The sequence below is a fragment of the Monodon monoceros genome, unplaced genomic scaffold (genome assembly GCF_005190385.1).
Source record: "Monodon monoceros isolate NGI ecotype Baffin Bay Population unplaced genomic scaffold, NGI_Narwhal_1 Super_Scaffold_18, whole genome shotgun sequence".
Taxonomy (NCBI): Eukaryota; Metazoa; Chordata; class Mammalia; order Artiodactyla; family Monodontidae; genus Monodon; species Monodon monoceros.
Genome location: NW_021703774.1, coordinates 67,732,112 through 67,746,071, shown reverse-complemented (window position 1 = coordinate 67,746,071; position 13,960 = coordinate 67,732,112). Strand labels below are relative to the sequence as shown.

The following is a 13,960-nucleotide window of genomic DNA, read 5'->3' as shown; positions in this document are numbered from 1 at the left end:
CCCTTATCTTGAACACTTTTAGTGACAGGAGCTCACTGCCAGGTGCTATTAGATAGTTCTTATATGAATTAAAAAATCTGCTCCCCTAGGGGTCACAGCCATTAATGTCTGTTCTGGGGGTTTGTAAGGAGGGCTCGGTGATGGGGCCTGGGGTCGTGGAGCATGTCTGCCAAGGCAGACTTTCTCAGAGGCACTAGTGCAGAGCCAGGGCCAACGTTGAGAGCACTCATCAGAGCCCCATGCCTTCCCAAATTAGTTGCTCACCTGGCTCATAGAGTCAGACAGTCCATCTGGAAGTCCTAGAGAAATCTGCAAAGTCATCTGTGATGAAGGGTTCCTGACTCTGGAAGGATATTAAGATCTGACACCTGGATCCGATCTGCTGCTATTTCTTTCTCTTTCTTTCTTTCTTTCTTTCTTTCTTTCTTTCTTTCTTTCTTTCTTTCTTTCTTTCTTTCTTTCTTTCCTTCCTTCCTTCCTTCCTTCCTTCCTTCCTTCCTTCCTTTCTCTCTCTCTCTCTCTCTTTCTTTCCTTCCTCCCTCCCTCCCTCGCTTCCTTCCTTCCTTCCTTTCTTTCCCCTTTAATTTTGAGGTGAACAGGGGTCTGAGGTGATGCAGACATATAACAAAGATGATTAAACTTTGAAACGGAGAAGTGTTCCTAAGAGCTCCTGTCAGGCCTCAGAAGACCCGGATTTCCTGCCGGCTCTTTTGGCTTCAGCGGAAAGGAGAGAATGCCCTCCTTTCTGCTGCCCCAGCCCGTACCTTTCTGGATTTCTCAGAGTTAAGGCTCTTTATTCTGGAGACTGTTCCTAAAAGTGCCAGGAGACCTCTATGGACAGGGTCTGGAGACCAGCCTTCATTTCTTCCTGGGCTTTGAGCCTGCTGGGGGCTCTCAGGGGTACAGTTCTCGCTACTCTCAGATTGTACTCTGAAGCCATATTCATAGCATGGTAACTAAGAATGTTAAAGCCAGCTGAGGGAGCTTTCAGAGCAGAACTTGCAGGGTGCCTGCGCCCATCTGCCTGAGGAGGAGCCAGAGGGGAGGGGTGCACTGTAGGAGGGGGGAATGTGGTCAGACCCCAGGATGAACTTTTTGTTTGCCTGGGGAAAGGCAGGGTGGCGGGGAGCTGAGGAGTGGCACATTGGTCACCTTCCTGGTGGGCGAGGATGCACTAGCTGCCCGGGGGCGCCTGTGGGAAGGAGACGAGGGGCAGCAGTTATCTGGGCCCCACTTCATTTGTGGGGAGACACCAGGGCCTTGCCCTCGGCTGCCTTAGGAATTACCTCAGATACAGCCCACCTCATCCTCTCCTCCTCCCCAGCCTTGGCTAATCCTTTCAAAACTCCCTTCCATTTCTCAAGGATTTCACTCCTTTCCTTTGACCTAAATGCTCAAGACCTTTCGATGAGGCCCTAGGGAGATGATCCACCCCAGATCTCCCCGCCCACCCGCCTGCACAGCCCCCAAAGCTGTGCTGCCCCCTGCCCTTCTCCGATTTCTTTCCTTCTCCTCCTGTGTCCTTATCTTCATCCTCGCTTTCCGCTCCCAGATGGTCCCAGTACTTCTTTTCCTGACTCTCACTCCCCATTTGTATCCATCGTCCCTGCCTTCTCCATAGCTTCTTTCTTGCAGTTCCTTCCTCCCCATCCCCATCCCCCCTCTGTTCCTTTTATACCAGTGTCACTTCAGCCCTTCCTTCCTTCCTAACTTCCTTCCTTCCTTCCTTCATTCCTTCCTTCCTTCCTTCCTTCCTTCCTTCCTTCCTTCTTTCCTTCCTTCCCTTAAAGCAATCTTTTACAGCGGGCTTCCCTGGTGGCGCAGTGGTTGAGAGTCTGCCTGCCGATGCAGGGGACACGGGTTCGTGCCCTGGTCCGGGAAGATCCCACATGCCGCGGAGCGGCTGGGCCCGTGAGCCATGGCCGCTGAGCCTGCGCGTCCGGAGCCTGTGCTCCGCAACGGGAGAGGCCACAACAGTGAGAGGCCCGCGTACCACACACACACACACAAAAGCACTCTTTGACAGCCTCTTTGTCACTCTTCCTGCCACCAGCTTTCTCCTCTTCTGCTTCGCTCTCTTTTTTTCTGTCTGACTCCCTCTCCCCACCCTTTTCTCTATTCTCATTTTGTCTTTGCACGTTGGGCCATCTCTTTCAGCGTCCTGCCTTTTAGGACTTGGGGACTGCTGGAGAGCCGGCATTTGGGCCCCTCCTCCATTTGGTCTCCTTCCTTTCCTGCCTCCCAACCCTAGCCCTCTGGGGCCTTACTCTGTCTCCTTCAGCCTTCTCTGGCTTTGTGACTGTTCTGCTCTCTCTTCTCCTTCCCTCTCTCTCTTCATCTTTTGCTGTCTTTCCTCTTATCCTCTGTCTCTTATCTGAACTAAGTCCTTGCCGGCCACCTGCCTCCTCTCCCTGCACTGCCCTTCCCCTTGCCCACTGAAGCCAGATGGAAATTCAGTTTTTCAGCAGAACTGTCCACCATCCCTGCCACCCCCCTTTCTCCTCCTGCCTGTCATACCTGCTCCAGCCAACCCCACTTGGGCTCACAATGCCATCGTCCTTCCCATAAAACACTCTCAGGGTCCCCTGCCAGGGCACATTTGCATAAAGTTGTCAGATCAGGTCTGGTCCCGGTGCCTCCGGCTGGCAGCGCAGAGGGGGCTGGAGGCCCAAATGGGGCAGGGTGGAGGGAGCGTTTCCAGCTGCACCTGCCTGTCTTTTTTAGTCCAGGAGCTCAGCGTCCTTGTGAGTGGGTCTGGGCTGGCAGGTCACTTTGGAGACTCAGGATTGCCTGCTCTCTATCCTCTTTTTTTCCACCATGAACCTAGTGGAAGGTGGAAGGGGACGCAAGGAACTCTGATGGGGAGTTCCTTACAGAGGAAATCAAAGAATGGCCTTTCTTTCTGATGCTGGATGCATCCTGTGGGTTCTCTCAGCTGCTGTCTTAGTGTCATAAACCTGCAGCCCTCCCTCTACACTCCTGCTGGAAGGAAATGCCAGGATGGCCCCAGGTACACCAACTCTCGCACTGTCTGCGGTACGGGGCTGAGTTCTTGGGAGTGTCAGCAAGGTCTGGCTGAGGCCCCAGGAAAGCAGGAGATGCAGTAGAATGTTAGAACATCAGAGCCAGAAAGGTCCTTCCGTGCCTAGTACTTAGCCCCCTCTCATTACAGTTTAAGGAAGCTGAGACCCAGAGAAGTGAAGTGATGCCCCCCACAGTCACGCAGCTGGATGGGGCAGAGCCGGGACCAGATAAGCCCACGCCTCCTGACTTCCGGCCCAGAGTGCTCTTGTCTCTGCTGGCAGGCGGTGCTGGGCCAGTTCCCCTGGCCTCTTTCAGGGTTCTGTTCTTGCCTCTTTCGGTGAGTAACACACTGGCCCAGACCAATGAACTCCTGTGCCCTGTCACTATGAATACCAGAGCCCCACGGCCGGCCTCTGCAGCCAGCCTCTCTGGTCTGTTCAATGCAAGGAAACCAGGCCAGATTGTGGCCACTTGTAAAAGCCCATCTGGTCCCTGGAAAGATTCCCCTTCAGCTGTCCCTACCATACCCCAGCCTTGGAGATAGACATCGGGGTGGCTTGGCCAAGCAGTTTGTGGGGAGGGAGGAGAGACTGCTTCTCCTGCCTACGGCTTTGGCCTCCTGGGATGAGAAAGGACCAAAAGTGGGAAGGGGGTGAAGGTAGGTGGGCCAGTGGAGCCGAGGTGTCCGCTTCTGAGGCCCCTGCTGCCCACTGTGTCTTTTTCACTTCACACTGTGAGATACTTTGGTATGGTAAATGCTGGTGGGCAGCAGATTGGGGGCCATAATAGTCCTTGAATGTTGAGGAACTTGTCTTTGGGGTGTTCATCTGATGTCCATATCACAGACCTCTACTCACAGCCAAGCCTGAGCTTATCTGCTGGGAGCAAGTAGGTGCAGCTTTCTGACCCCTGACCCCTGACCTCTCAGAGGAGGGGCTTATAGTCTCTAGGTCACATCACATTTGGACACTTTTGGATTCTGGGCTGGGCTCTGTATAAGGCAGAGTCAGCAGACCCACACCCCTCATGACCAGTCGGCTGGGCAGGCGTGGTACTTCCCTTCTGGCAGCTTCTGGTCTAAGGGTTCTGAACCTGCTTCTCTCTCTGCCTCTATGTCTCTGCTGTGGGCAGCCGGGGTCTCTGTCTTTCTCTCCTGTCCTCGTCCTCATTCTGCCCGCCCCAGCCAGTTCGTTCTTCCCCCGCCCCCCACCCTGCCCCAATCTCCCTTCCTCCCTTCTCCCCTGCCTCCTCTGTCAAAAGTGCAAATCTCCCTTCCTCCTCTCCTTTCCCCTTTGCTGGCCCAGCCCAGAGAATTGCAATCCTCTTTTCTCCGTGAGAGAATCCAATGGACAGGAGGGGCCCTCTCTGGCTGTTGTATTTTTCATAGAGCAGGAAGGGGATGGCTGGGATAGTGGGGGAGAAGCTCTTGGGGGAGGGTGGGAGAGCGAAGATGTGAGGGCAGAGAGAGGGAGGGAGAGTGGCAGAAGGAACAGTAGAGTGTGGAGAGATTTAGTTCCATCTGAAAGCTGTCGGTGCGAATCAAATTCTTCCCTTTGAACCAGCAACGATCTGGAGTGGAGAGCATGGGGACTGCTCCGGCCCAGGGGGTTCATTACTTCTCATTTGATAAATCCGGGGAGACAGGGCTCGGCCTCCACCACCCCTGTCTCCTGCAGCCCGGCTTCCTTGGCGTCTCCTGTGTTTGCCTCCACTCCCTCTCTTGTTCCCAGCTGGCATAGCAGGCAAGGCTCCGGGAACACGACCATCAAGGTACATGTGCCAAGACATGAGTGCAGAAACTTGTACTTGAATGCAAAGATGCAAAAGACTGTGTGTGCGTGTGTGTGTGTGTGTGTGTGTGTGTGCGCACGTACGCACGCACCAGTGAACGTGTGCTTATGTGCCGTGGTACATATGTGTCCACAAGAACTCCACAGCTGTGTCTGAGAATCTGTAAGCATTCCCAGCCTCTCTACGATAGATGTAGAGGTCAATTCCTAGTTCTCAGTCAAAAATGGGATTCAACCTCTCTGTCCTCACCAGGCCTTTGTGGGAATCTAGTCCCCAACCCCGGGGATAGGCCCAGCAGGAACAGGAGATGTGTTCACACACAGAGATGGGGATAGGTGGCCTCTCCTGTGCTGTGCTGAGGACGGAGCAGGGAGGTGGAGAGCAAGCAGAGCTGGAAGGCAGTGTCACCCCAGGAAGATCAGCGTTGGGAAGGAGAGGGGGGTGATGCTGAGAGACGAGGAGAGGGTGTCCTAGTGAGGGGACAGCGTCAAGGGGAGACAGAGAGGCCCCAGTTTGCACAATGGCCAGAGTCTGAGCTAAGAGGCCCAGGGGGTGGTGAGAGGTGGAAGGCAGCAGTAGCCACGCTGGCGAGATGGCATTCCAGGGGAGCCAGGTGTTCCAGCCCCTCGCCTTGCTTACAGGCCCCGACACTTACCAGCTGTGTGCCTGGGAGGAAGTTGCTTATCTCTCTGAACCTTAGGTCCTTATGAGGGATACTAATGGTACCTCCCTCATCATGTTGTTGTGTACATTGAGTGAACTAGTCTTTGTGAGGTACTTGGCACAGTGTCTGGCGCTTCATAAGCAGAGGCTATATTATTGCTACCACTTCTACTGGTGGGCGTTGGCGGCTTAAAGGGTGACATTTGCAATTGACTGAAAACCTCTTTAGGTGCCACTGATGGTCCTGCCAGCCTTTGGAACCACTCTCCCTTCATGTAGGAATATTTACATCAAGCCTTCTCCGATGGTTGGTTGCAGCATGCGGGGCAAGTCCTGCGTGGCTATAGGGTACAGGCCGGCCCCCAGATCTCAGGAGGGAGCAGCGCCCTCCCAGGAGGTAAACACAGTGAAGATGCAAGTCTGAGTATAGAGTGGAGATCAGAAGTAGCAGATGGGCGCAGAGCTTGGGGGCACCAGAAGTCCTCTGGGGTGGAGGCCATGAGTCCAGTGTTTTCAGGAAATACTTCTTGGATATTCCCATAGCACGGCACAGTGCCTAGAGCGCTATCTCTGCCACTTCCTGTCTGAGTCTTATTTCCCTTTACTGTAACATGGAGACCATAACCGCCACTGTGCCCTGTATTATAATGATGGGAACGGTGTCTCTAAGACATCTGCACTGGTGCCCAGTACATAGTCAGCATCTTCTAATTGGGAGTTAGCATTATTAAGGAACATTGCTGGGACTGAAGGGACAAGAAAGGTAAATCCAAGCAACTCTGTTCTCCAGGGACTCCCAGGAGACCGGGAAAGACAGAAACGCACACACATGAGTAACTTTTAATCCAAGGCAGGCTGTGATAAGTGCTATAACCAGAAGCCCAAACAATGCGGAATAAGAAGAGGGGAGGGAACCATTCCAAGGTGGAGGCCAGAGGAGCTTTGTGTTATGGGGTGGGATGGTGAGGGCCAGGGTTAACCTAGAAGGAAGGAGGGCTGGGGGGGAAGCTGGTGGGAAATAGGGGAGGAGCCCAGAAGCCCCACCCCATGGCACCCATCTGGAATCTGAGACCCCCCAGCCTTCTGGCAACACGTCTGAAGGACGGAACCAAGCTGGAGATGAGGTCCTGGCCCCCTGTGGCCACATTCACCATCACCTTCCTGCCTTGGCCTGGGTCTCTGTGGCGCCTGGGCGTCTTTGTATCACTGGGCCTTTCCCAGTGCTTTTCTCTCTGTTTCTCTGCCCTGGGCCTGTGTCTTTTTCTTTCCTGGCCTCTTTCTGAGATCTCCTCTTCCCTTCCTGCTTCTCCTCCAGTCTCCTTTTTCTCTTTCACTCTCCCTCTGCCTGGTCTGTCTTTGTCTCCGCTTCCCGGTGTCATTGGCGCCTCTGCCAGCCTCCCCATCAGTCTGTAAGTGTGTGAGTCTCCGTGTGGCTGTGTACAGCACACTTCTTCTCTGTCTGCCTTCACAACGGCTGCTTGAGAGCTCACCAACATCTGTGATGGTGTCTGAAGACAGGGAGGCAGCAGGATGAAAGCAGGCGAGAATTCACTTAAAAACACACACGTGGATTTGCACTCGCCCCAGACTGGAGTTGCCAGGGAGGCAAGGCTGCTGATTCAGTGCTGCTGCTGCTGCTTTGGAGGCTGGTCTTTTGTCACCATTCTGTTTGTGTTCAGGCTCTTCCTGAGTCCCATCCCACATCCAGCCAGTCCCCTGCATTTTGGTTTGCCCTGGTTTTATTTCCTGGAAGTGGGGTGTCAGCATCTGGCTGACATTTCACCACCACCCCTACCCCCCAGGTTCCAATGCAGACTCTGCTCCATGTCACAGGTGTCGCAGACGTCATGGCCGGTGGAAGGCCCAGGCCCCCGGGACCTCTGAGGCATGTGTGTGTTCTCTGATCTGTGTGTGTTCTTGTGAGATCACTGATGATGGTCCTTGGTGCCTTCTTGACATGTACCCAGTACCTCCTTTGCATTGGTAACGCCACCTCTGCCCTTCCTGTTGTGCCTGTCTGATGCCTGCACTCATGGCTCACTTTCTAGGCTCTTTTTCTCAGCAATCCCCGTATCCCCTCTTCACCCATACCCGTCATTGCACCAGAAACTTCCAGAGTTCTGTTTCCCCCCTACCTGTCCCAGCTCTGCTCCACACTCCCTCCTTCAGGGAGCCTCCCAGGACTGCCCCCAGCACCGTTCCTCCCCCCCCCCCCCCCCCCCAGCAGGGAGAGCCCTGTCCCGCCCCTCCACTCTCCTGCCCTGTCTGCCTTTACCGAGGTCTGTGAGCCTGACCTGGGGAACGGGGTGTTTTGCCTCCTTCCCTCGATGGGGTTGCGCAGGCAGGACTGTTCACTCAAGCATTTGCTCACTCTCACTCCATCAATCCACAGACATATTCGCAACACCTGCTGTGGGCCTGGCAGCCAGGCCCTGTGCTGGGTGATGGGACTGGTGCTCTGAGTGACACAGTCCAGACGCAAGGAGTTTCCCCTGGGCTGGGAAGGGGTGGGCAATGCAGCGTGGACCTACTATAGCAGAGGTGGGAAGTGAGTACAGAGAGCTCTGAGGGCATGCAGGCAAGCAAGGAGGACTTCACAGAGAAGGTGACTATTTGAATCCCAAGGGAAAGGGAGGGAGCAGTGTTCTGTCCAGGAAAGGCCTGTGTAAGGACCTGGAGACAAGGAGAAAAGCCTGGAGTGGGCAAAATAGGGAGAGTGGGACTTGGCCATGGCAGGCTTGGGGCTTTCTCTTAATCTTGATCCAGGTCAGGACAACCCGTGGGCATCTGGCCTCTCTCTCGGATACTGTCTTGGCTGCAGGGGCTGTTTTGGGGCCAACCAACATTGCTTGCCACTTTTGCAGGCTCAGGATCTACACGGCCTTTCCATCAAGTTAAATTCCTGAGACCCCTTGTTTCCCCTCCTCTCTGGACTCTTTTCTGGGTTATTGCTTCCATTCCCCCGTCTCCAAATTGCTTCAACCAGGCCTATGCCAAGAGGCAACTATTTCAAAATCCGCAGGACGACAGATATCTTCTTTGTCATGTCATTGCTCATGTTTCCACCGGTCCCTCTGATTATCTAACTGCCCAGGATAAATAGGGTCATAGCTACCATTCAGTGGGCACAGGCAAGGGAATGTACCAGGCATGTCATCCAGCTCATCCCATTTAACTCTTCAGCAGTCCAGGTAAGCGTCATCATCCCCCAGTTTACCAGTAAGGAGAAAGAGGCTTAGAGAGTAACTCGGCCACAGTCATACTGGTAGGAAGTGGCAGAGGCACTACGCAAACCTAAGTCTGTTTCCTAAACCTCTGCTCTTAAAAGGGAGTTTGCAATACTTAGTCTAGACTTGTCACAGGTACAGGCGAGCACACGGAGGAGGCTGGGATGGGGCAGTGACAGCCCAAGGTCACACCACTCCTCCCTCCGGCAAGATGCCCATCGCTGACTCTGACTCCACTCTGACTCCATCCTGCTGCGGGATGAGCTGCCTCCTCGCTCCCAGTGGATGGAACCAGCTTCTCACTGTCCTCGGGAGACTTCAACAGGACACCAGGGTGTCCAGGCCCCACGCAGAAAAGCTGTGAATATAAATTCCATCTCTGAGCCAGGGCTCACAGGCCACTCTACTCGCAAGCCCTTGACTTGGGCTCCGGGGGCTGTGGGAAGGAGAAACGTGAGTGTGGAGAGTTTGCAGCCTGTAGCTGCACTAGAGAAATGCGCAATGGTATGAATAAATTTGAATAATAATGAGGGCAATGCCTGAATTAGTAATGCCGGCTTACTCACCTGACCCACCCCTCCCCCAGGATCTCAGCTTCTGCCACCCTAATCCCAGGAAATATGGGTGAGCCTTTTCCTTTCCTTTAGAAGACATGGATGGGCCGTCAGGTCAGCAGAGTTGGGGAGCTGCTGTTTCTAACTTCTTGACCCCCTGCAAACCCAAAGAGCTGGATTTGCACACTTAACCAAAAGAGGCTGCCTCTTTGTATTAAATCATATGCTGGCATCAATCCACTCCTATCTGCGCCCCCTCTCTCAGTCCTCTTTATGTGCAACTACCAATCTGGTTGTCGAATGTCCAGGGAGGTTCAGAGAGAAAAGACAGCATGGCCCTTGGCCTTGAGGAGAGGTTCCCATTCTAGTGAAACAGATAAGGCAAACACCGTCACCCACCAGCTGCCCTCTACCCCATGGCAAACAAAAGCATGGGCATAGACTGATAGCGTGAGACAGGAAATGCCATGGATAGAACTGTGACAGCAGGGCTGAAAGATGGGACAAGCTGGAGGTAAAGATCAACCTGGGAGGACTTCCTGGGTGAAGGGAATATGAGGCAGGTTTGGAAAGAAGGGGAGAGATGGAGCTGGAGGAGGAAAAAGAAGGGAGGTGATGAGAAGACGAGGGTCCTGATTTTGGTGTCTTAGAGGGAGGTCTTGGAATGGCGGGGGGACAGTTCTGTTTGCTTACACACGGGAGTGATGGAGGATCAGAGAGATTTTGCAAAGCTGGGTTTGGGAAGAGTTGGATCTGGGGACTGTGGCCTCTGCAGAGACTTGGGAGCTGGGGAGGGAAAGAAGGGGGAGGAGTCCCCAGAGTTCCGGGTAAAACTGATTTGGGTTACAGTGTGTGACAGGTTGGGGACGTGCGTGGGAAGCCCCAGACCTCTCCCTGTGCTGTCCCGCAGCCCCTCCATTTCCTGGGGCCCAGCGCGGGAAGCTGATGGTCACAGCATGGTACCAGGACTGCCCCACCACCGGGCTGACCAGCGTTGGCTGGAGTGGGTGGGTGGGAGCAGTGGGGGGAGAAGAAACCCGCAATCCAATTCCCTGCTCCATTTAGGCTCCACAATTAAAGGCAATTACTCTGCAGTTCTCTAATCAAATGCTCCCGGCCGAGCTGCCAGTGGGCAGCCATGTGTAGCTCCCGCAGCCAGAGGGAGAGCGGAACAAAGTCACATGGCCTGTCAGCTCCCACGGGGCGGGAGGCCGGGCGTGTGCAGGTGTATCCGTGTGTATGCACTCATGCCCTTGGAGCTTGGGCGTAAGGGGTGAACACACGGAATGGGGAAAGTGTGCAAGAAGTGGGTTCAGAGCTACTTTGTTTAGGATTCACCGTCATCCAGGAAGCTCATATGCGTACACGTGGACGTGCCCGTCCCTTAGAACCTGCCTTTATGTACCTGATGTGTTCAAGGGGGAATTGTACCTGGCATAGTTGTACACACACGCGCGACCTCACGTTGGCCACGTACACAAGTCCAAGTAGGGGTACGGTGGTATATTCATGTCTCAGGGATCGTGGGGGACCGTGGCATCACCACAGCATGTGTTATGAAGGTGCCACCCATTGACGGGGGGCTGGGGGCAGGGGAGCGAGGCTCAGGATTTATCCCTGCTCTGTCCTTAACTCACTGGGCGTCCTTGGGAAAGTGAGTGTCCTCTCTGGGCCTCAGTGTCCTCGTCTGTAGAATGAGAGGGTTGGACTAGCCTGGTCTCTAAGGCCTTTACGTAACACTGCACCACTTTCTCTGCTTGCTGAGTACTTCAGTTCCTGAAACCCATTCCCATGGGCCACGGAGGGAGGAAGCAATCCAGGGCGAGCACACGGCATCTTGGAGGGAAGGGGTTGAGGCTGAAGTGGGACGGGGGCTGGAGGGTCCATCTTCCCAGCCTTCAACTCTCTCTCTCTCGGGCCCGGTGCAGGGTGGAAGTGGAAGCCTGGGAGGCTCGGCCTCTTAGTGGAGCCCTCTCTCCTCACTCATCTCCTTACCCAGTACCGCTTTGGCCTTGCCAGGGACCCAGACCCGCTTCAGCCAGGAGCCAGCCGACCAGACTGTGGTGGCTGGACAGCGGGCCGTGCTCCCCTGCGTGCTGCTCAACTACTCGGGGATCGTGCAATGGACCAAGGATGGGCTGGCGCTGGGCATGGGCCAGGGCCTCAAAGGTGAGTGGGCCATGCAGCCAGCCAAGTGTCCAGACTACCCCATCTTTTCATCCCTCCCCCACCAACAGAGACCCCTGGACCCAACATCCCTTCGTTCCTCACCACGTTTCTTCTCTGTGCTCTAGCCTCCCCTCTCCCATTTCTGTGTGAGTCAGTCTCCCTCCCTCTCCTCCCGAGCTCTGTCTCCACTGCTTTCCAAAACCCACAGCTCTGCCTTTCCTCCTGGCTGTGGACTGGCTCGTGAAAGGCCACGGGAAGCCTGAGAGATCAAGAGAAACCAAGAGACCTTTACATAAGAGAGCTTCAGACAGACAGACACCACAAGGGGAGCTGCAGGCAGCCAGGTGAGGCAGGAGGTGCTGGGAGGCTCCAGAGCCCCCCTGCTCTTGCAGGGGGAGGACACAGTAACTTCTATGTTCTATGTTCCATGCTAGGCTGGCTTTGCTCCAGCCTCTCTCCTGCCCCATGCCCAGGCAGTGTCCTCTCAGTGGTTACAAATTCATTTTACTATCAGCCTGAGCACTGTATTTATTCATTCATCAAGCCTTTATTAAGCACTATGGAGCCACTGCGGAAACAAACATAATGTGCTGGGGTGGGGAAACCCTCCTATATTCCAAAACAAGTAAAGATACTTTTGGAAAGGCCGCCTGGCGGAGTGGATGGGGAGTCAGGACCTGCCTCTGCCACCTCCCAGCTGGGTGACCTTAGGAAAGCCGCTTCACCTCTCTGGGCCTTAGTTTACTACTGGGTAAAACAGGCATAATAGTTGTGGGTCTGCCTGCCTTATACATGCGTTTGCGAGTTTTGAACCAAATGAGACAATATGCTTTGTGAAAACACATTGCGCACTGTAAAGCAGTGTAATGGTGAAAGTAGGGAGGGATGGCGTATTTTTATTCTTATTGTTGTCCAGGACTTGAGGCTATTTGCTGTGGGCTCCGTGTATGAGGACAGGCAGGGGAAATTTGTCTGTATAGAGCAATCTGTATGAAGGAAGGAGATGGGGCTGGCGGATCTACTGATGATAGAAAGAGAAAGAAACAGGGAGAGAGAGAGAGATCAATAGATATGGAGTGAGTGAAAAGAATCGATAGCCTCTGGACAGAGGGAGATGGTGGGAGGGAGCTGATGGTGGGGACCACGGGAGAGGAGGACAGAGTGTGAGGGGGTGGGCAAGAGCCTGGAGGACAGAGGGCGAGGGAGACTGGATTGCAGAGGCCAGAGGCGTGGCTTCTGCAGGGGACGGGACTCTTGGTTTCGGGGCTCCTTCAGGGAGCTGGCAGGACCCTGCCTCGTGCAACCCTCCCTAGGCAAGTGATGGTGAGACCTTAGCCTGCCTTGGGCTTCCCTCTGGCCCTGGTGAGCTCATGTCTGAGCTGTGATGGCCTATATTTCTTAACGCCCACACACCCTCCCCTCTTTCTCTCCTTTTCTCCCTGCTGTCTCCCTTTTTTTTTTTTTTCCTCTTTCTTTCCTATTATTATGGGAGACATTTGTCTGCAAACAGCTTCGGAGATTTCATCTGCTTCTGCTCATCTCCCCCTTCTGCTCTCCCCCATCACTCCTCCTGCTTTGTGGCTCCCATCCTCACTGTAGGAGGTTGTGACGTCACAGTGTCTGCACGGGGACCTCTTCCTCGTCAAGGGCCCCTGGTGGGGGGGGGGGTCCCAGGAGAGGGTGGAGGGAGGAGTGGAGGGAGGAGTGCTGGCCCTGGAATGGGATGCGGACCCTGACGTGGGGAGAGGACGCACCCTTGTGGGGCAGGGTGGTCCAGGTCGATCCTCAGGTTGGGGCTGGGCTCACCTGGGCTCGCCCATTCTGTTCCTGCAGCCTGGCCACGGTACCGGGTCGTGGGCTCTGCAGACGCCGGGCAGTACAACCTGGAGATCACAGATGCCGAGCTCTCTGACGACGCCTCTTACGAGTGCCAGGCCACGGAGGCCGCCCTGCGCTCCCGGCGAGCGAAACTCACCGTGCTCAGTAATAACCCCCGACATCCTGCAGGGCCCCCAGCCTCCTGTCTCTGTCTCTTGGCATCCTGGTTGTCCCCCCTTCTCCAATTTCCTCTTTTATTTCCCAGCTTCTCCCTCTCTATTCCTGGCCTCATGTCTGCCCCCACTGTCTCCCTAGCTTTCCCTCCCCAAATCCTTTAAACTTCTTCCAAAGCCAAGTTCAGATAGAAGAGGAAAAAATGGGCATGTGGGCACCCACTGCTGGACACGTGGACTGTGTGAGCTCTGGCATCCTCCCTGCCCCTGCCTGTGCCCAGGCCACGCAGGGATGGGGCTCAGCCTTCTGGATACAAAGCTCTCCCCACCAGAGTGGGGGCATGTTGACCATGGGGACCGGGCCTCTCCTGGCAGATGGGCTTGTTGGAAGCTTCTCCCTTCCTCTCCCTCTCAGCTGCCTCGGAGCCCCAGAAACTACCCCCTCGGCTCCTTTTCCTCGAACTCAGCCCCTCTTCCCTTCGCTCCCTCCTTTCCCCGCTCAGCACACACCCCTTCTTCTCTGCTTCACCTAGAGCCCTCC

General features: G+C 54.9%; 1 protein-coding gene across 1 annotated transcript in view; it reads left to right on the top strand.

Moving 5' to 3' along the window:
* KIRREL1 (kirre like nephrin family adhesion molecule 1) overlaps positions 1–13,960 on the top strand; it is a 98,335-nt gene that overhangs the window by 69,075 nt on the left and 15,300 nt on the right. Inside the window, exons 2-3 of the mRNA XM_029227906.1 lie at positions 11,279–11,428; positions 13,262–13,411. Of these exons, the coding sequence (XP_029083739.1) occupies positions 11,279–11,428; positions 13,262–13,411 (300 nt within the window). The remainder of the gene's footprint in view (positions 1–11,278; positions 11,429–13,261; positions 13,412–13,960) is intronic.